The 20,200-nt window shown below is 47.1% G+C and overlaps 1 protein-coding gene across 2 annotated transcripts in view; it reads left to right on the plus strand.

The window, feature by feature from the left end:
• The window catches only part of SNTG1 (syntrophin gamma 1), a 2,735,678-nt gene that overhangs the window by 2,124,439 nt on the left and 591,039 nt on the right, over positions 1-20,200 (plus strand). For both annotated transcript variants that reach the window (XM_069621032.1, XM_069621033.1), the window contains one exon: positions 19,782-19,853. In XM_069621032.1, the coding sequence (XP_069477133.1) occupies positions 19,782-19,853 (72 nt within the window). The remainder of the gene's footprint in view (positions 1-19,781; positions 19,854-20,200) is intronic.

The raw sequence follows: 20,200 nt of genomic DNA on the forward strand, positions 1-20,200 counted from the left end.
TGAACGCTTCTCATTTATTGGCACAGGAAAATGGAGCAGTGGCCAACAGTAAGTAGTCTGGCAATATTATATCTAGAGTGCATTACTGCCAGCATCACATTTGATTTGTTTATACATTTTTTATTTGAATGTTCACGTAATTTACAAGTTGAAACTCCAAAAGTAGGTGTTTTAAATATTCGGGTACCGTCCCCTGCCAAGAATAGTTTCCCACTGGCAAGGATCACCTGATCTCTGCAGGCACTTCTGGATGACTATTATGTATTTATGAAGGCACTTGGTCTTAACGTTAATGCCAGTAAATCTGCAGGTGTATTTTCTCAGTTACATGACTAAAACCTCACATCAATAAAGATATCCTTGCTGCGGTGAAGGAATATGATTATCTACAAATGGTTTTACACCTACCCTGCAGTAATCTATTGGGGGCATATTTATTTTATGTTTTAAATAAATATAAATATATCATGTTAGCCAAATGTTTCAAATGTTTACTTTTGAATGCAGAGCTACTGGCCTTTTTGGGCAGATGTATGGGGAATTACCAATGGCTCCATTTTAAAGCATGTCCAGAATCAGTCCTTTAAGAGACTTCTATGTCTCGCTGATTCTATAGAAAATGGGCCCTGTGTGAGGGAACTGGGCTTGGATCCCATTGAAGGCTGATTGACATTAACTCCTGTTGAGTCCCTGTTAAGTATAATTTCAAACAGTGAAGTATTATTTTAAACAGTGAAGCTAGCTTGTTCACTATTTTATGAGATATTTGGGCGAATGGCTGTGCCATGTATATTCCACGGGTAAATTAAGTCAGGAAAGAACTGTTAAAAGTAAATTTGCCTTTCAACCTCCTTGTGGCAGGGTTCACTTTTAATCTTAATGGCTTTTATCTGTCACATAGTTAATAATATAATTATGCAGAATAAAGTTAATAGAAAAGTCAAGAAACCAGATAAACTATCAAATGGATTCCATGGATGTATTTCATGTGTTATTGGGGATCAATCATATTTACAGGGTAATTCATGGAAATTCGCACAAAAGTGTTGCACGCAGCTGGCACACAGGGTGCCCGTGCGAATGTCTGCGCCAGCCGCGTGAGATAAAATCAATTCCACGCACAGCGTATTCATGGATTCTCGCCTCCAAAAGCAGACATGGCGCAGAGTGGCGCAGCGACCCTGCAGCAGCGCCAGTTACGCCCCCAAGAACGCCCTCGCGCAAGGAAAAGCCATCAAGATCGCAAAACCATCGCAAAGGGCTGCGCCAGCCCTGGACCAGTTTACCGGACTGGCAAACAGCAAACGCAAAGCGGGGAACGTGTATTACGGGTTTCGGGAACACGCGTGCGTGAGAAGTTTCACACGCGATCTGGCCTGGGGGAGCGTGTGCGTGTATTTCAGAGGTGCGCGAGAAGTTTCACACGCGAACGGGCTGGGTGCGTGTATTTCAGGGGTGCGCGAGAAGTACCACACGCGATTGTCCTGGGCGCGTGTATTTCAGAGGTGTGCGAGAAGTTCCACACGCGATCGGGCCAGGGGGGGTGTGTGTGTGTGTATTTCAGGGGTGCGCAAGAAGTTTTACACGTGAATGGCCTGGGTGCGTGTATTTCAGGGGTGCGCGAGAAGTTCCACACGCGATTTCAGCAGGGTACGTGTATTTCAGGGGTGCGTGAGAATTTTCACACGCGATTTCAGCAGGGTACGTGTATTTCAGGGGTGCGCGAGAAGTTTCACACGCAATTTCAGCAGGGTATGTGTATTTCAGGGGTGCGCAAGAAGTTTCACACGCGATTTCAGCAGGGTACGTGTATTTCAGGGGTGCGCGAGAATTTTCACATGCGATTTCAGCAGGGTACGTGTATTTCAAGGGTGCGCGAGAAGTTTCACACGCGATTTCAGCAGGGTATGTGTATTTCAGGGGTGCGCGAGAATTTTCACATGCGATTTCAGCAGGGTACGTGTTTTTCAGGGGTGCGCGAGAAGTTTCACATGCGATTTCAGCAGGGTACGTGTAGTTCAGGGCTGCGTGAGAAGTTTCACACGCGATTTCAGCAGGGTACGTGTATTTCAGGGGTGCCGGGGAGTCCTACATGTGATTTGGCAGTGTGGGTCCTCCCAGGTGTTCCCTGTACGCCCTCCTCGGCCCCTGCAGGCAGCCCACACCACAGGGGACTATCCTGCATCCCTGGTCATGTCCCGCAGGCAGCCCACCCAACATGGGCATGCCTCCCAGCAAAGGCACATGTCTCCTTGCACTACTGATCACCAACTCATGTCCCCTTGCACCCCCACCCCCAGCATTGCGGGGCACCTGCCAGCAGGCCCCCACTCATGTCCCACTCATGTCCCCCTGCACCCCCACCCCCCAGCTTTGCGAGGCACCTGCCAGCAGGCCCCCACTCATGTCCCCCTGCACCCCCATCCCCCAGCATTGCAGGCCCCCACACATGTCCCCCAGCTAACATGTCATCACAATCTAGATCCCTGGCCCTTATGGCCATCTCCAAATGCCGAACACCAACCCGAGTATTGCATCCACCCACTTAGAAATGGCAATGACATGATAGAACCCCAATTGCAAGTTTGGAAATTAACACATGTCCCTCACATACACCCAATGGGTGTCAGTGAATCTCAAGACCCATATCATGATATGCATGATACCAATGAGATGATACTACACATTGAAGTTTGATGAAAAAATGTATTAAAAACAGCATAAATGGAATTAAAAATAAACAAATGACAATGGGAATCAAAAACCAAAAGCAGCATGTCTGTAAAATAATGAAAAACGACAAATCATAATCCAAAGGAAAGGTGTCCAAAGTCACAGTTCAAGAAAGTAAATCCAAGGTAAAAACAAAACCGAAAACCATTGCTCCATGGGTAAATCCAAAAAAAAAAAAAATCCAACAGTCAACTATATACAGATAAACAAACCAGGGTCCATGATCCCAACTGAAGAAATGAAACCTACATAAAAATACTACCTAATAAAAAAAACTATATACAAAAATGTGGTCCATTGTCCAAAAGGTCCAAAATAAATAAAAAAGCAAAGGAAACCTAACACTAACTACATAACTATTTACAAGGGCAGCAGGCTAGTCCGACGGCTCACTGGTTGTTGACATGGGCCAGGGCATCATCGAACTCCTGTTCAATGGCTTGGAGGCGGGCATGTTCCCTGGCCCCGAGGTCTCGCAGGGATAATGCAGTGTCCAGCTCCAACTCCCTGCGAAGACCCTCGAGGCACTCAGCCCGCCTCAGCGCCCTCCGCATGGAGTCCTCCGCCCTGACCATTGTGAGCCGTTCCTCCTCTGCCCGCTGCCGCTCCGCACCTATCTGCTGGCCCAACCGCTCCCACATGGAAGCCACTCCCATTCCAGGGTTCTCCTGCCCTCCTGCCGATGCCTGCACCCCTGATGTTGATGGCCCCGAGCGATGATGCCTCCCACGTCGAGCCTGCCGCTGCCTCTGACGCAACTGCCTGTGCCAGCACGATGGCATCCAGGCTGATGGAATCCACCGACGCCGTTGTGCACGTGCCCTGCCCGATGATGCCGTCACATCCTCCATCTGCTGGGGTCCAGTTGCCGGTGTGTCCACCCCTGCTGGACCTCCGACTCCCGACTGTGGCAGGGATGGGATGCCCACCGAGGTGGCTGCATTGGTCGGGGCAGGTCCACAGGGGGCCCTGGTGGCATCTGGGCCGGAAGACGGCATGGAGTACAACTGTCGCATAGCCTCCACAGAGGAGGAGAGGGTCACCAGAGTACCCGACACATGTACGAGACCCCCGACCATGAACGCTCCCAACTGGGCCACGTTGGCACGGTGCTCTTCGTGATGACGTGCGTGCTCCCCCCGGGAAGCACGCACCTCATCACGAATGACAGCCGTGCGCAACACGACACCAATCAGGACCTTCTCCATACGGCCAGGGGTCCCCTCGTCTGCAGGTGGAGGGGAGTCAGATGACATGGACATCCCCCCTACCTGCGGACGGGCCTGGCATGTGGCATCCCTGCTGGTGCATGGTGGTGCAGTCACAGTGTCAGGGACAGTGAAATGCACAGGCACCTCCACGGCGACCTGTGCTGCCTCCTGCCCCTGGACTGCACCACTTGCACCAGAAGGGATGCCCCCACCAGGCCCCATGTGCGGCTCAGTAGCGGCCTCCTCCTCCTCTGTGGAAACCACCAACCTGGATGGCTCCACACCGTCTTCCGCCGTTGCAGGCCCCTGTGGGGGCTCACCCACCCCTTCCGCTGCAGCCGTGGGGGCATCCCCGCCGCTTAGCTCCACATTGCCGTCTCCGCCCTCTTCTTCACTTTGCGCTGTGTAGAGAGAGACATAGAACACAAGCATCAGGGTACTGTACAATGGTCCCCTAGACAGGAAGCAGTAGCAGAAGAGTGGCACTGTCAAATATCACTTCCATCATGTCCCTCCACAACACATGGGTCAGTGCAGGCAAAACACATGCAGTAACAGGCATGGCGCATGCTATGGACATAAGCAAACATGTCCAAGGGACTCTTGAAGCATACAATGTTGTTTTTGGACTCACATGCATCATGGGTCATGCCTATCACATGCACACACTTAACGTACTTTCATCCATCTGGACTCGTACACCCCAGACACAGTGGATGCAAGGATAACTAGGCTGCATCAGTGAATCTGAACATTGTCACAGACATGTGTCATGCATCCATGGCATTCACAAATCACAGACACGCAGGTCAGAAACACAGACATGGACACCATACATGTACATGGCATCAGCACCCATCCCTCACACCCACCCATGTCCAGGAACAGAGACTGGCATGCTCTCATGTTTCCATTCTGCATAGGACTCCCCATGTTGCATTTAAACACATACACCAACCGTGTGCTTCACACATTACTGGTCTCACATGCATGACCATGATGTCCCTGCACACACACACACGTGTACATGGCCTATGTCACACATGCAGGCAAGTATCAGACAACCAGCACACTGCAACATGCCCTGTCTCACACAGCAATTCTTGGCCACTTACCGCTCGACTCCAGACGGGTCTGCCTCTCAAGGATCTGGGCATGGAGCGCTGGGCGTACACGTTCCAGGACCCTCAGCTGGATGGTACTCATGCAGCCCCGGCCCCCCTCCACGAGGCGCTGGGCCTTTATGAGGGTCCTGGACCTCAAGTCCTCCCAGCGCTTCTTGACTTGCTTGATGTTGCGGGTTGCCACCCCCTCCGCGTTGATGGCAACCACAAAGTCGTCCGAGATCCTGTCCCGTCCTTCCTTGTCGGCGTGTGGTGATCCGAAGAGGACATCATAATGCCCCAGGACAAGCTCCACCAGGACACCAACTTCCTTCTGACTGAAGCTGGTGGCCCTCTGCCTCTGTGGCTGGGGGTCGCCAGTGGTCTCGGATGGTGTTTGCCCCGACATGGCGACCCCCGAGGCAGGCGTGGGTGGGCAACTGGGTCCTGGGGCTGGGCTGTGGAGCGATGGTATCCCAGTTGGGAGTGTTCTGTTCCAGCAGGGGTGAACACAGCAACTGGACCCCTGCAGATGGCTGATGTGCAGGCACCAAATGGCAGGGCACGGTGGCAGCAGGCAGGCAGGCAGCAGCAGATGGCTCGTGGGAGGCTGCTCGGGGCTCTGGGGGGCAGTAATTCAGCCTTTTGGGCAGGAGCGTGGTCTTCCGTGAGCTTACACGTGGCCAGCTTGGTGCGGAGTGATTTGGCACGTGAAAATTCTGCACGTCAGCGTGTAATTTGAGGAAAGGCCCTTAGCGCGTAAGCGCATCAGCACGCATACGCGATTCCATTGGACCAAAGGCCCTTAGCGCGTATGCGCGTCTGTGATGTATCACGCACGGGCATTGCTTTTCGTGGGGTGCGGTGCGTGTGTTTTGCAGGTGGTGGGGTTCACACGCTATTACTTCACAGCGGGTGGGTGTTGGCTACGCGTTCTTCTACACGCAAGGCAGACTGTGAGTGGTACCCTGCTCCCCCAGGCCCGATCGCGTGTAAAACCACCCGCGAGCCCCTGAAATACACGTACCCCGCTCCCCCAGGCCCGATCGCGTGAAAAACCACCCCGAGCCCCTGAAATACACGTACCCCGCTCCCCCAGGCCCGATCGCGTGTAAAACCACCCGCGAGCCCCTGAAATGCACGTACCCTGCTCCCCCAGGCCCGATCGCGTGTGGAACTTCTCACGCACCCCTGAAATACACGCACACACTCCCCCAGGCCCGATCGCGTGTGAAACTTCTTGCGCACCTCTGAAATACACGCGCCCAGGCCAATCGCATGTGAAACTTCTCGCGCACCTCTGAAATACACGCACACGCTCCCCCAGGCCCGATCGCGTGTGGAACTTCTCGCGCACCTCTGAAATACACGCACACGCTCCCCCAGGCCCGATCGCGTGTGGAACTTCTTGCGCACCCCTGGAATACATGCACACGCTCCCCCAGGTCCGATCGCGTGTGAAACTTCTCGCGCACCTCTGAAATACACGCGCCCAGGCCAATCGCGTGTGAAACTTCTCGCGCACCTCTGAATTACATGCACACGCTCCCCCAGGCCCGATCGCGTGTGGAACTTCTCACGCACCCCTGAAATACACACACACGCTCCCCCAGGCCCGATCGCATGTGGAACTTCTCGCGCACCCCTGAAATACACGCACACGCTCCCCCAGGCCCGATCGCGTGTGGAACTTCTCGCGCACCTCTGAAATACACGCACACGCTCCCCCAGGCCCGATCGCGTGTGAAACTTCTCGCGCACCTCTGAAATACACGCGTCCAGGCCAATCGCGTGTGAAACTTCTCACGCACCTCTGAAATACACGCACACGCTCCCCCAGGCCCGATCGCGTGTGGAACTTCTCGTGCACCCCTGAAATACACGCACACGCTCCCCCAGGCCCGATCGCGTGTGGAACTTCTCGCGCGTGTAGAACTTTGGTGCACATTTTTTGCTTGCGCAGGGATGCTACCGCCTGCTTTCGTGTGACGGACATGTATGGGCCTGTGCGAGTCTTTGGCCGTGCACTGTTTTTCCCTATTCCATTCCATGAATACGTGTTGTAGGCGAGCGTGTGGGCGTTCCGCGCACTTGCCTCCTGTACTTCCCCCGTGACGCCCACATTTTCACGAGTTGTCCCCCATTCTGCATGTAATGCCCCGGGTTACGCCTACTTTTGTTATGTGCGCCGCGCTATGTGTAAATTCGCTGTGGCCTTATTGCACGGCGTTCGATGACCTGTGCGCCAGCGTGCGCCGCGCACTTTTTCAGCGCACATCCCACATGCGCAGTTTTCTGTGCGATGATCGCACTTGCACTGCCATTTTTGCTCTTTCACTGCGAATCGCACGTTTTTGCACGCTTGCGCCGAAATTTTCGGCGCACATTAATTCCATGAATCGGCCTGTTAATGTGTGCTCGGTCCTACAAAGATTATGTGATTGCTTGGTTTAATTGTCTGGGGCTCAATACATATCTATCGAAATGCGAGCAGAATTCTTTGGAAAAACGGGTGTATGTTTTGCTGTGAAATGACCTTATGCGAGTCTTCTGTTTTTGGCCCATCTATAAGGAACCAAGAAAGTTGTTTTTGATACGTGTGACGAAAATATGAAGACTTTGTCTTTACTTCCCTAGGGGAGCACCCCCTTTGAGGCCAGAGAGGTGAGCCCACTCAGCAAACCCTCACTTGGGGTTTGGGAAAGCAGGACCTCACTGGGAGTGACTCCACTTTATGAGACAACTCACTATAAACAAAGCATTTTCTGCCTACATGGAAGAAATGCTGACAATACATCTATGTGTTTGGCTCAAGGCAATATTGACAGCAGATCAATGTGTTTAGTTCAAGGTAATGCTGAACTTTTCACATGCTTGACAACTTGTAGTGATCAATAACCCCTGTCCTGAAATACTGGCGCAAGAATGAATTGAATGGAGGAGGAGACCCCAACCCCAAGGCGAGTCTCAGATGTGAACACATCGGCAAGGGGAAGGAGCCGCTCAGTTCAGTGGAGCCAGCTGCATAGTTGAAGGAGGCAGATGCCAGAGGGAGATGTCATTCTCCATACGAGAAAGTGTGGAAGTCCAGAGAGACAGAGGATAAGAGAGAACAAATAGGAAAGATGGAAGGACTACCTAGCCCCATCCAAGGGTCACAGAGACTTATGAGAACGATTAAAGGAAAAGTGTCACATGGGCCCAAGAAAACCAGGAGAACGAAGAGCACATAGGGCTCATAGGAACCCTACATAACAAAGTGTGATATTGGGGCTGAGGACCCCAAACAAGCCACAGGGCCACAATAAGCAGAGTGACAAGAAGGAACGAGTCAAGTCAATGGGTTATGGGAGCCAGAGAAACCCAAGTAGCATAAACCTCCAGAAGTGTCACAGGGAACAAAGAAAACTATGCTATGAGAGAGGCAGACGCATAGAGGAGTCACAGAAACCCTAACAAAGTGATATACTGGGTAAGGAAAACCCAAATTACCCAAAGGGACAGAATAAGCAGACTGAAGAGCATATATCAAGGAAGCACAGAGGCACCCGAAAGTCAGTAGAAGTGTGGAGAGATTGACCAAGTTGGGGGAAATGGATCAGGGAAATATTTGTTTCCGCATAAAGAACTTTGGACATTTAGTTTTTTTGTAACTTTAGACCTTTTTTAACTCTGGGGAATTTTGAGGAACTTCTGATAGTGTGACGATTCATGGGATCTCCTCACTTTTCCCCAGACGGGAGCCCTTCCCTGTGAGGCTAGTGAGGTGTGCCTGCTAGGCAACAGTCCCCATAAGGGGGAGCGGTAAGCAGGACTTCACAGGGAGAGACTCCCTCTTGGGGATATGGACTCCCGTTCCATGTGGGAACTCTCTAATCCTCTTTCCTATGGGACCCTGAGACCTTCATTGTCCAAAGAAGTCCAACCTGAAGAAACTATTGTTTGCTATTGTAAAATCGCTTTTTTTATTCAACCAATATATGAAACCACTGAGAAGAGGAAGAGGAAAAGTAAAAGAGACATAAAACATGACAATAGGTTGGAACCCAATAGTACTGAGGAGAAGGAGCAATGCCAACTACTCCTTCAGTGAAGATAGCCAGTAGTAGGAATATTTGACCCCAAAGGAGGCATAAATGATACCTCTTGGACTCAAAGGAAGGACTCTGATCCTCCACTGGGGAGGACCCAGCAACAGAAGATAAAAAAAAGGAAGGACTTGCTAAAGTGGGAAGCGCCAGCATCAAGCCTGCACAGCCTGGAACCTCAAACCTGGGAACAAGAAGTTTGTGGAAAAAAACTGGTCCTCAGTCGAGGGGACAACAGGGAAAGGTCAGAGAAGTACTCTGACTCGTTGGAGAACAATCCCACTTGGAAGCTGGAAGAAGTCACATTGGGCTTGACCTCTGTGAGTCCATAAACTGCACTGACACTGAGAAACTGATCACTCTGCAGAGCCGCAGACCCACACAAAAAAGCAGAGAGAGAAACGTTGGGAGCGTTTACAAAGAACAAGCTAGTCTGCAAATCCAGGAACAACCTGGTACCAGACCCTGTTTTCTCTCTTACACAGACTTGGTTAACTCTCTGGATAAGTACTGAGTTTGGCTTCTTGATCTGTACTATTTTTGTTCGGGTCCCAAAACCTAATTCTGCTTTTTCAGAGACTTGGTATTGTGAGAAACCAGAGGTGTCTCACCCACTAGTCCCCAGGGATCAGTCATCCATGTGGCCAGGACACGGCCATCGCTTTTGGATCCAGTTCCTGTGGGTGGACCAGTGCGGGAGAATGATCTGGGTGAGGGGTCTTCGGGGAGTGGGAGTGGGACATCAGATGGCGGACCAGAACCCATGTAGATTGGTGCAATAAGAGGTCATTTGTCATCGGCCGAAAGAGAGAACCGAAGGAGAAATAACCTGTGTATGTATTGTGGTTCCGCTGAACAACTGCTGGCTAATTGCCCCAAGAAACCCATAAAGAAGCAGGGAAACACCAGAGCCTGGCAATAGTTGGAGTCCCTTTGCTGAGTTCAGACTCCCTGGTTTCTTTCTCACCCATCGTGGTGCCAGTCACTTTGTGAGTTGAGTATATGCTTGAAGGATGTGGTAGAAATTACCACAAGCCACACTCACTACAAGATTATTTGCAACCAGGTAAAGTAGTACTGGTGACCCTTAGCCTGGCAGAGATTTGAGCCTGCCACAAGGTGGTCTCATAGCAGACTCTTTGGGAATTTAGTTGCATCTCGAGGCATATAGAACAGTAGTTGAATGGGCCATAGTAGCTCCAAAGAGTATCTGCCAAGTTATGATAGTGTGTGTGTGCATGTGGTGGGGCAGGGTTCTCACTAAAGTAAGTCACCCACATAATCAAATGCCAGTATTTTACAATTCCCCCAAGAGCCTTGGCCCAGACACTGTTCCATTGGGCCAATTTAAAGTGAACCTTAAGTTCTGGCCTTACGTGCTGACATATGCTTGTAACAACATCTGGCACAATGGCTACATTCCAGCAAGCAGGCATATGGCTCTGATAGCACCCATCTTCAAGAAGGGGGACAGGAACAGACACAACATATTTTGACCTATCTCTATTCATGATTCCACCTCAAAAACCTTTGGGAGATTGAGAGTTAAAAGATTGGCAACATGGGTCCAGGAAAACATAATCCTGGCCCCTGCACAGGGATGACATAGGGACTAAATTGGTTTCTGAACCCATTATACATGGCCTTCATAAATCTTTCCTCTGTTTTTGACATAGTCAGCAGGTCAAGGCTGTCGGAGATCCAGAGGTCATGAACATACCTAGTCACCTTCCGAAACACATAGCACTCCTTCAACATGAGATTTGGATGAGACAGAGCATGTACTGAGAATGTCCCAGTGAACAGTAACATGTTCCGGTTCCCCTCCTTGTCAACCTGTACACCAACTCCGGGGAAAAGGTGTTGCTCAACAGGCATTTTGACGTTCAATCTGCAGGGTTGCTCCAGTTTTGCTTGTTAAATCATACAGATGATACAGCTATGTTAGCAAGGACCCTAAGGGGTCTTCAGGGTCCAGTTAGCACCCATAGAGAATTTATGAAAGAGACAGATCTCCCTATACATTTTACAAAGCAACGTGCCTGGTTGTTGGCACAAAGAGCATGCACTCTCATGTCTTTAATGTGGACATTGGGAGATTAGAGTTAGTGAAACATTTCACATATCTGGGGTTTGTTTTGTCAGAAGATTGTAGAACATTGGGTCATCTATGCAAACGAGCCATGGTTCTGGCACAGATAACCAGGGCAATGCATCAATCCATGAGCTACCTGGTCAACAAGTCAAGAGTCATTGATCTCCATGATTCAGATAGTTAGGGACATGATGCATGTACATAAATGTAAGTGGTTAAAAACATTTTTTAAGCAATTACATGGTGTCCATCTGCACTGATAATGTTGCTGTCCATAACTAATTGGTCCAAAACTATATCTCCTATTATGCTAAAACAAGGTTGGTCTCCCTGTGGTTGTTTTTTTGGGCCAGTACGCATGCAACATTGTGAAGACGCACCTAAGGTGACCTATGTAGGAGTGAATTTTCTAGAAAGATACCCTACCTTAGATTTTTTTTTTTTTACAGTCTCTATCATTGGTTCAGTGTGTTCCACTTTTTCCCACCCCAAGACGATTGGGAGCAGCTATAGAAAAGAGTCTTTAAAGAAAAGATCCAAGATACCATGGGGTGGGGCAATCTGGTGAAGAAAACAAACTGGCAACATTTTACAATGGGCTCTTATGCACAGATAGAAGCTCACATAGTAAGTTACAAGTACTCAGTAGGTTGCAGCTAGGCGCTGGCTTGCTTGTTTTCGATTTGGGGCTCTTGCCCTTTGACAGAACATTGGCTTTGTATTAGCAAAAAAGAGAAGAAATACCTTTTTGCCTGTTCTGTCCAACTTGGAAAGAATCAGAGATTCACTTTTTATTTTTATGAAGAAAAGATATGCAAATCTTGGGCTTCATAGGCGACAAGATTATAGATTGTCTTATGCCATTTCTACACCTTTTTTTAAAAACAGCACTGAGGTTACAAATCACTATTTGATTAAGAACGTTTCACTTTTTTAATTGAACTGTTATATATTCCAGACAGATTACAATGATACCTTGTATTTTCTACTGTGCAATTCTTGGGATATTCGGTTTTATGGGTGTTTCAATGGAGTGTATTTGTGTACTTTTATGGTACTTTTCTCTACCAATAAGCATGGTAGGACTAAGAAGGTGCAATTCTTTGAGGGTGAAAGACAGAGGAGCAGGGACACCAATCATAGCGAAAACAGCGTCGCCTTCCAGGACACTTATAAACATTTTGCATGGCATTCAGCAGACGTAGCATATTATTATTCGTTTAAGTAGAGTTCCTAGTTAAGTTTGAGTCATCACAGGGGAGGGAGGTACGAGCTGGTCGTCCAGGGGAATTTCTGATGATAGAGCTGTGGAAGGGTGAAGTGATTAGTCAGCCTGCAAGGGACTTCCTGAACTTCCTTGTTTCCTCGGATCGTCAGTCAATGCAAAGGTCATTCCAAAGCTTTGGGCCTACAGCAGCAAGTGTCTCCCACATGTGTGTTTATTTCTAAATTGGCTAATGCTAATCAGCGTGGCATAAAAATACCCCAAAAGGGTTCGGCGTTAGTGGTGCTCGGGGGTCACAAAGTGAGATGCCATTCAAGACTATGGGCCTCATTAAGAATGTTGTGGAAAGGCAACAACGGCGCTGGTAGTGCACTACCAGCGCCGTTCTTACCTCTCCGCCACATTACAAGTTCTGCTTGCCGGTGCCCGACTGCACGCTTGGTCTGACCAGGCGTGCAGACCAGCACCCCCGAGCAGAACTCGTGATTGCAACGGCACCGTTATTAACGGTGCTGGTGCAACCATCAACCATGCTCCCGACCCCCATATGTGGCAGAATGGGGATCGGGAGGATCGGGAGGCCGGCCATACCGACGCCAGCTAATCTCGTAATGGGCCGGTAATGGCCCATTTGCGGGTGCCGGGGCTGATAGCGAGTTTAGCGGTAGCCGTGCCCTTAATAAGGGCCAAACTCGTAATGAGGCCTTATGTCCCCTTAGTATTACTAAAATCGCTTAATGCCAGTGCTAGAATGGCTTCGCCAATCCTTGCTGTTGCAAAAAAACAAGGTGAAGTTGTCCTCTCTCTTAATATGATAGCATTTATGTATGGACGTGGATAGAACTCCATGACTAAAAACAAATCCCTATGACTTAAAGGATTATTGATTCTTGAGTGGGTAATCGTTTTTGAATAAACCCCAAATCATCCAAAATTATAGCAATTCATAGAAACCTTTGAGAGGACCCTGCACCAACACGTCAGCAATGCTAGAAGTTAGTCTTGCAAATGGAATATGTATTCATTTATATAAATATTTTACATATTACTTTCACAGTACCTGTAAGTTTGTGGTCCTATTACTAAGCCGAATGGGATCAATATGAGACTGACCATGGGGTATGCACTTGAACAGATCATTATTATAGGTATTTACAATTTTGGGACAAAAGTATTCAAATGCAACATAACATTTCAACAACACCAGGATGCTTAACCTTGGGTACAGTTTGAATATTAGTTTTGCTCCCAGTGTGGGTCTCTTCCCTGGTGTTGGTGATCAACTCACAGTCACTAACGGTACTGTGGGTTTTAAGTGACCCCTCTCAATTCTTTTTGACTCCTTGGCTATTTCACTTTTTTTTTGGCTTCTTTTCCTTGGTTCCGGGATGTACCCTGCACCAGGGTCTTCGGGCGCATATGCCCAACACACTGAACCTGCACAAGAGTAGAAGCTGTGGCAGAGTGACACTACTCCACCACGAGGCTGCTAGCCTCAGCTCAGCTGGAGACTTCACTTCCGCTATCTTGCTAGCTCCCTTCCACTGGAACGTGACAGTACTTCCAAAAGCTCCATTTTAACTTTTTTCCTCGATGCACAGCTATGACCCCATGTATAGGACAAACTCTTATGCCCCTCCACCCCCGCCTGCTCCTTTCCTCCTTTCCTTGCGGTCCGTCCTGTTGTACCTCATTGACACCTCACCACATCACCACATGCCTGTACCTCTAACTCTCTAAGACTCACACTTGTCAGGCATTGAGTTTGCCTTTTCCTAACGTATCTCTGGATGACTCTTCTTCTATCTGAAATGTCCACCACCTTTACCGTCCCCTCTCCCAGGATGGATTTGTAGATAGATAAGATGTTTGCCTTTAGGTCATCATGCTTAGCTAGACAGTTTGATAGATAATGGGGGCTACCGATGTCTAGTGACCATCCCGAGGGTGGAGTTAGGGAGTGAGCACCTTTCTCTAGACGAGATGGAGATGGACGGCCCTTAGAGAGCTCCTTTATTGCAAAAACAATAAAACCCCTTGAACTGTCTTCGAGAGTTCTGTGTTCTTGAAGCCATGCGTGACATAGTGAAAGCAATGTGCAAAACTACAGACCATTTGTCAAATTGGTGTGTGCAACAACTGCTCTGACAAAAGTGCTGCACGTTTTCTGTTCAGTCCTGCTCTTTTCACTCTGGTCTAAAACAAACACATAGAGTGTATTCACTGAAATTAAGCAATGTATGTATCTTCATCTAAGGCAACCTGACGTTCTTCTAGAAGTGCTGCATTCGAAATACATTAGATAGTTAAGTTGAAATAGTATGGAGATCATTCAAATCGTGCTTACTGATTTTCAAAATGCACATGGACAAATACGTGGCAGCATTGGCTCATATAAAAGGTCTATTTAGCAGCACTTCCCAGGAAAGGAAATGGTATTCAAAAGAAATGTGTGCAGCACATTTGGCCTGACTGATGTAAAATCTTACTTGACAGATGTTTCCAACCCAGATGACCAAAGATAGTTTACCTAACAATAATCAGTCTTCTGGAATTGAACAAAACATGAGTTACACTGAACAAGATTTAAAAAAATGTAATCTGTCTGTAACTTCACCATTATCATTGGTGGAATGTAACCTACAGCCGAGCATTGTAGGTGACTATCGGGATAGAACGTGAGACCACAGAGGAGGCGTAACCTGTCAAGGATGGACCAAGGGGTCCTACAGCTATGCCCAGGTGGTCCACAATAACTCGAGGTGAAGAGGGACAAGATACGAAGGACTGCTAACGGAAGAACTTGAACTAAGAAGTGTGGACCCACGAGTCCTGACGAAACTGGTGAAGAGTTCCCTGGGAGAGGGTAACAGGAACACAAACAAGTCAGGGAGGGGACTGGGAAGTTACAAGACTGTAAGCCATAGAGAAATAGCAAAACCGGTGAATCATTTTGTGATAAAGTTCCCAGGCCAGTTCCACAAAAGTGTGGTGCCGGAGAGTCAAGAAGGACTCAAGGAACAGATTTGTCATCCAGTGGGTGCGGATCACGAATAGAACACAACCTAAAGGTTCTGACAATCTCCCTAGGGGAGCTACAAACCTTATTGAATGTTGTGAAGGACATTGGTTAACCAGCTGGGAGAAGCGAGTCATATTCTAGCCCCACAAGAACTTTACGTGACTTGTGTTTTTTTTTTTTTTTAAAGAACCTGTGAGTCATTTGGACAGTTTTTGGACACTTTACATCCAGGAGAAGGGAGTCATTCTCCAGGACTACGAACAGTAGCTCGACTTGATGGTATTTTGTTACAGTGACAGGGATATAATAGGAGCCTTTCTGACTGGGATGGTGCCTCGAAATCCCATTAGAGTTAAGGATATATAGGTTTGATTTATTAATTTAATAAACGTCTATAGCAACCAATATGGCACCACTTGGTTAGTCTCTTCATTCCTTATCACATCACTTCCCCTACACACACATCTGTGTGTGCAATCTTGTTGACTTTCTGCCCAGAAGTTTGTCACTCACAATACATTTGACTATGGAGCTGTAATGGACTGACCAACACTCTCCTTGTGCTGCACATCCCCAAATATACAAGGGTGCATACTCTTGCCCTGGCTGTGCTGGAGTTCCTATGTTTTAAGCCGTTGAAGATACCCAAGACAGCCTATGGCTCCAAGCCTCGACTGCAATCCCAGTGCCACTAACTCTGACGTCCTGCTGACCAGAAGCCAGGGTGCCCTACCCAATACTCAGAAGCTTGTTCGACTCTGACCTTGTAAACATGAAGAGAAAGATCAGCATACTTGAACAACTTTGGATCAAATCCAAAATCTGGGAAGAAAAGCATGTGTATCTGTGCCACATTTTGGGTTTTTAAGCTACAACCGGAAACCAGGGAAAGTCCTCCTTTCATAAACATAGTGAACGGACACCGAACAAATTAGCTGAGATATTCAGAATTTTTTAAGAGGGGTTCTGGTGTGTGTCCCTACTTGTCCCTTCAAATCCTCGTAACTAGCATGTCTGCCTTTTTCATTAAAAATCTAGAGCTCCTTCAAGCTTCCATTGCATCTCAGACTAAAACCATACCTCCTCCCCCCTATGCCTATCATAACTACCCCTTTGCCAGGGTTTCCCTCCTTCAAGACAATCTCTCCTACTGACATGGCCACAGTGAAGAAGCTGAAGGTGTTGGCAAAACAAGTATTTCCTTACCCTCTCACTACCATCAATAAGCAATATTGACCCCTGGGCTCTGACACTGGACTGATTGTGCCACAGGTCATTTTTTCTCTGGTGTCTTCACCCTAAAACTAAACAAAACCCATATCCTGACATTTCTCAAAAAGCCTTCCAGTAACCTGAATGCCCCAACAACTACCCAGCAATTGCCATCATGCCTTTAATTTACAAAATAATTTTTTCCCAACTCCTTGTCTTCACTTAAAATAAGGATTTGCTGCATGGCTACCAATCTAGTTTGTGGACCGTGATTAGAACCGAGTCAACCCATCTCTTTATGAGAGATAAACTCCTATGGTTGCTTTTGATAATAACTGTCCTTCCATCCTCATCCTGCCCAATCTGTTAACACTATAAACCATTACTCTCTGATTTACTGCCAGGAAACCACATTTTGGCATTAAGTACTGTGCTCTGAGGATTTCACCCTTACCTCTGGACAGAGAGCTCCAGGTCAGGACATTTATTTTCCAGTCTACATGCTTTAACTGTGCATGCCCCAATCCTTCATCCTCCATCCTCTCACCCTGGCTAAGGCCCCTCCTGTCCCACATTCTGCTGCCTCTGCCAGGGCTATTCCTGCTTTTAAACCCTGACCTTGAAACCTCCTGTCATTACCCATGGTTTTAAGTTTACTAAGGGATGTGCTTGCTGAGGCACCCGTTTTGTAGCCTTGCCCTTACCTTATGTATTGTTGCCACTACTGTGCACTCCTTGCTCCCTGTTTCTGTTCCTCCATTGCGTTTTAGATGAACTGTAGGCACCAGTGTGTGCCCATACCCTTGTCCCCATGTTTCCCCCCCGTACTTATTATCTGGTCAGAATGTTAGAAGGCTGTGAAGATCAGTTGCTCTTTCACACCCCTTACCCATTATCGTGGCACCTAGGGATTGTGTTCACAGAAGTTGCATTATAAATCAACTATGTATAGAAAAGGCAAAGTGGTAAAGGGTTCATCAGATTCTTGAAAGCCCAATTGAAATGTTTGACAGAGGCTATCTCTTTTTCAGCTAGCACATCAGGGCCTAGTGGTCACTAGGGCTGCATGTATGATAATAACGTTTTCAAGGCAGAGCTGAAAGAGCACAACCTGTTCCATTGCCAGGATGAATAAGACTCCCAGTGATGAAACCAAGATAAACCCATGTGTGTCACTTAAAGAGAGAAGGCTCTGGAAGACCCACCAGTTGCAAACTGGTAGAAATGTACAGGATGGACCCCCAGCTTTGAGGATGTTAGTTCTTTGAAAATGATGGGGAGACAAACAAAGCATGGCATGTCAAGTATATGATAAGATCCTTTGCATGTTTCATAGTAAGATACATACGACCAACTGAACAATAAATACACCAAATTATTTGGACAGCCTCTATTGCCAAAAAAGAACGTTTTCCAAAGAGCAAGAGGAGGTGCTGTAGCACGTGCCATCATGCTCACTAATATAGAGACCCCAAGTAGTCCCCAAAACTTCCATCTACTTCCCTTTACTCCACTACCACCCAATGAAACATATCAGCATGCTTAGCAACTACTACTAAGCTGTTAAATTATTATATGTATGCCAAAGCTATGTACAAATAAAATCCTTCAGAATGCCATTTAAATATACATGGATATGTGTAATGACTGTTCAAATAAACAATATGCATTCACCTATGCAGACAAATTAAAAACAATTCCTATAGTGCTTGCCCTCAGCAAAAAACAAAGTGCATGGCTCATATCCAAGCCATTAGTCTGTTCGGTGTTGATGCACACAATAAGTGCATTGATCATATACTAAGCAGATGCCATAGGTTCATCTTATGCAGCATTCCCAATGGTTTTAGGGTCAACTGACAAAGTGAACCACTAAATAAACTCACTTGATTGCCAATGTGAGCTACCTACTTCGGGTACAGTGCTAGCACGAACTCATACCATAGCATATTGCTTGCCCAAATGGCCCTCGTTTAAGGAACACCAGCGGGGGATGCATGCTTAGAACAAAACGGACTCCCCATCCCTGTTGTCCTTTCACCTGCACATGTCCGCTATGATTGCTCCAGAGTGGAGCTCAATCACACTCATTTTACCAACCTCCGAAGTATAAAACACAGTCCAGGGTATGTCTGATATGCTCACGACTCTGTGCCAGACCTGCAGAGGTGATGGTCTGGCATGAAAGGTGTGCATACTTCAACAGCGCCTATTTATTAGTGGAGATGGAATGAAGGTTCATATTCAGATTTGAACCTCTGAAGTGCAGGCTGCAGCAGGACCTCTACTACAATTCTTGAGATATCGAGTGCATTCTCTTGTCTGTATAACATCCGTAGACGCAGATCACTGTTTCGTTTTGCTAACCCTCGTTTAGCCGTATACTGCCCATCCTTTCCACAGACCTGCTCTCTATTCCTATGCAGTTTCCTTCCTTTCTAGCAATCTTTTCAAAGTGGCCTTAAGCTGAATTCTGACCCTCCAGAACTCTCCCAAACGTTCTCTGTTTCTTCATGACTCTGGAAGGAGATTTGGGCTCCAACAAAAGCTTACCGCAAGGAACGAACCATCCCAAACCTCATGGGAGATAATCCCGTGTCCGCAAACCACTTCCTAAAAAGTTCACGCTGGCCTACCCCGGAAAAACAAATGTATGTTTATCGAGCAACCCCCTTTTATGTTCCAGTGCAGTACTGTGGTGTGCAGTTTATAACTGTTATTTTTAAAGAATATTTCAATCTACATTCTAATAAGAAATATGTCAATAAAAAAGCACTCTAATTTTTATTTAAAAAATTCTAAATATTTGTTTTTAATTTAGAGTTTCTATAAATTGAATGTATATTTCTGTGTAGAATAAGCTTTATGAATATTAGTCTCTTAATAAAATCACCTTTTATAATGGAAGATAATTGCATGAAATATGTCCTAATCCAATGCAATTTTTGTTAGCAGAATGTAATCATGTGTGTTTTCTCTTTATCACTGACCTTCTCATATGTGTACATATGAGTCCAAGGTTGCCTCAAAATGAAGCGATACATAATCAGAAAAAGCAATAAGTTATGGTATGTTTTCTTTTATTTTTCAAGGTAACGACTTGGGACTGGACGCGAGCAGAGAAAACCTTCACAGTGTATGAAATAATGTGCAAAATATTTAAGGTATGAAGTTGAACTCATGCATAACTTATGACAGTAAACCTCTGTTGTGAAGAATGAATAGATTTTGCGTTCGGGCTTGGGTTGTATTTTTTTTTTTTTTTTTGCACCGCAGGAGGCAACTCACTTCCTGGCACAGAGTGTAGGTGTGCCCAGTACTTTAATGTACGAGTGTCTCGATAGGCTGTAAAGGAGTTGCAGCCATTCCTTTCTACAGTATATCTTTTTTTTTTAATATAAATAGGCATTAGTCCCTTAACATCTCTGTGTTTGGAGTTAACCAATTCTTTCTGCTGATCACTGGATATGGTTTTGAATATGTGTTTTTGCGTTGCAGATAAATGGCGTAA

This window comes from Ambystoma mexicanum, chromosome 5q, assembly GCF_040938575.1.
Source record: "Ambystoma mexicanum isolate Mex_15411 chromosome 5q, UKY_AmexF1_1, whole genome shotgun sequence".
NCBI lineage: Eukaryota > Metazoa > Chordata > Amphibia > Caudata > Ambystomatidae > Ambystoma > Ambystoma mexicanum.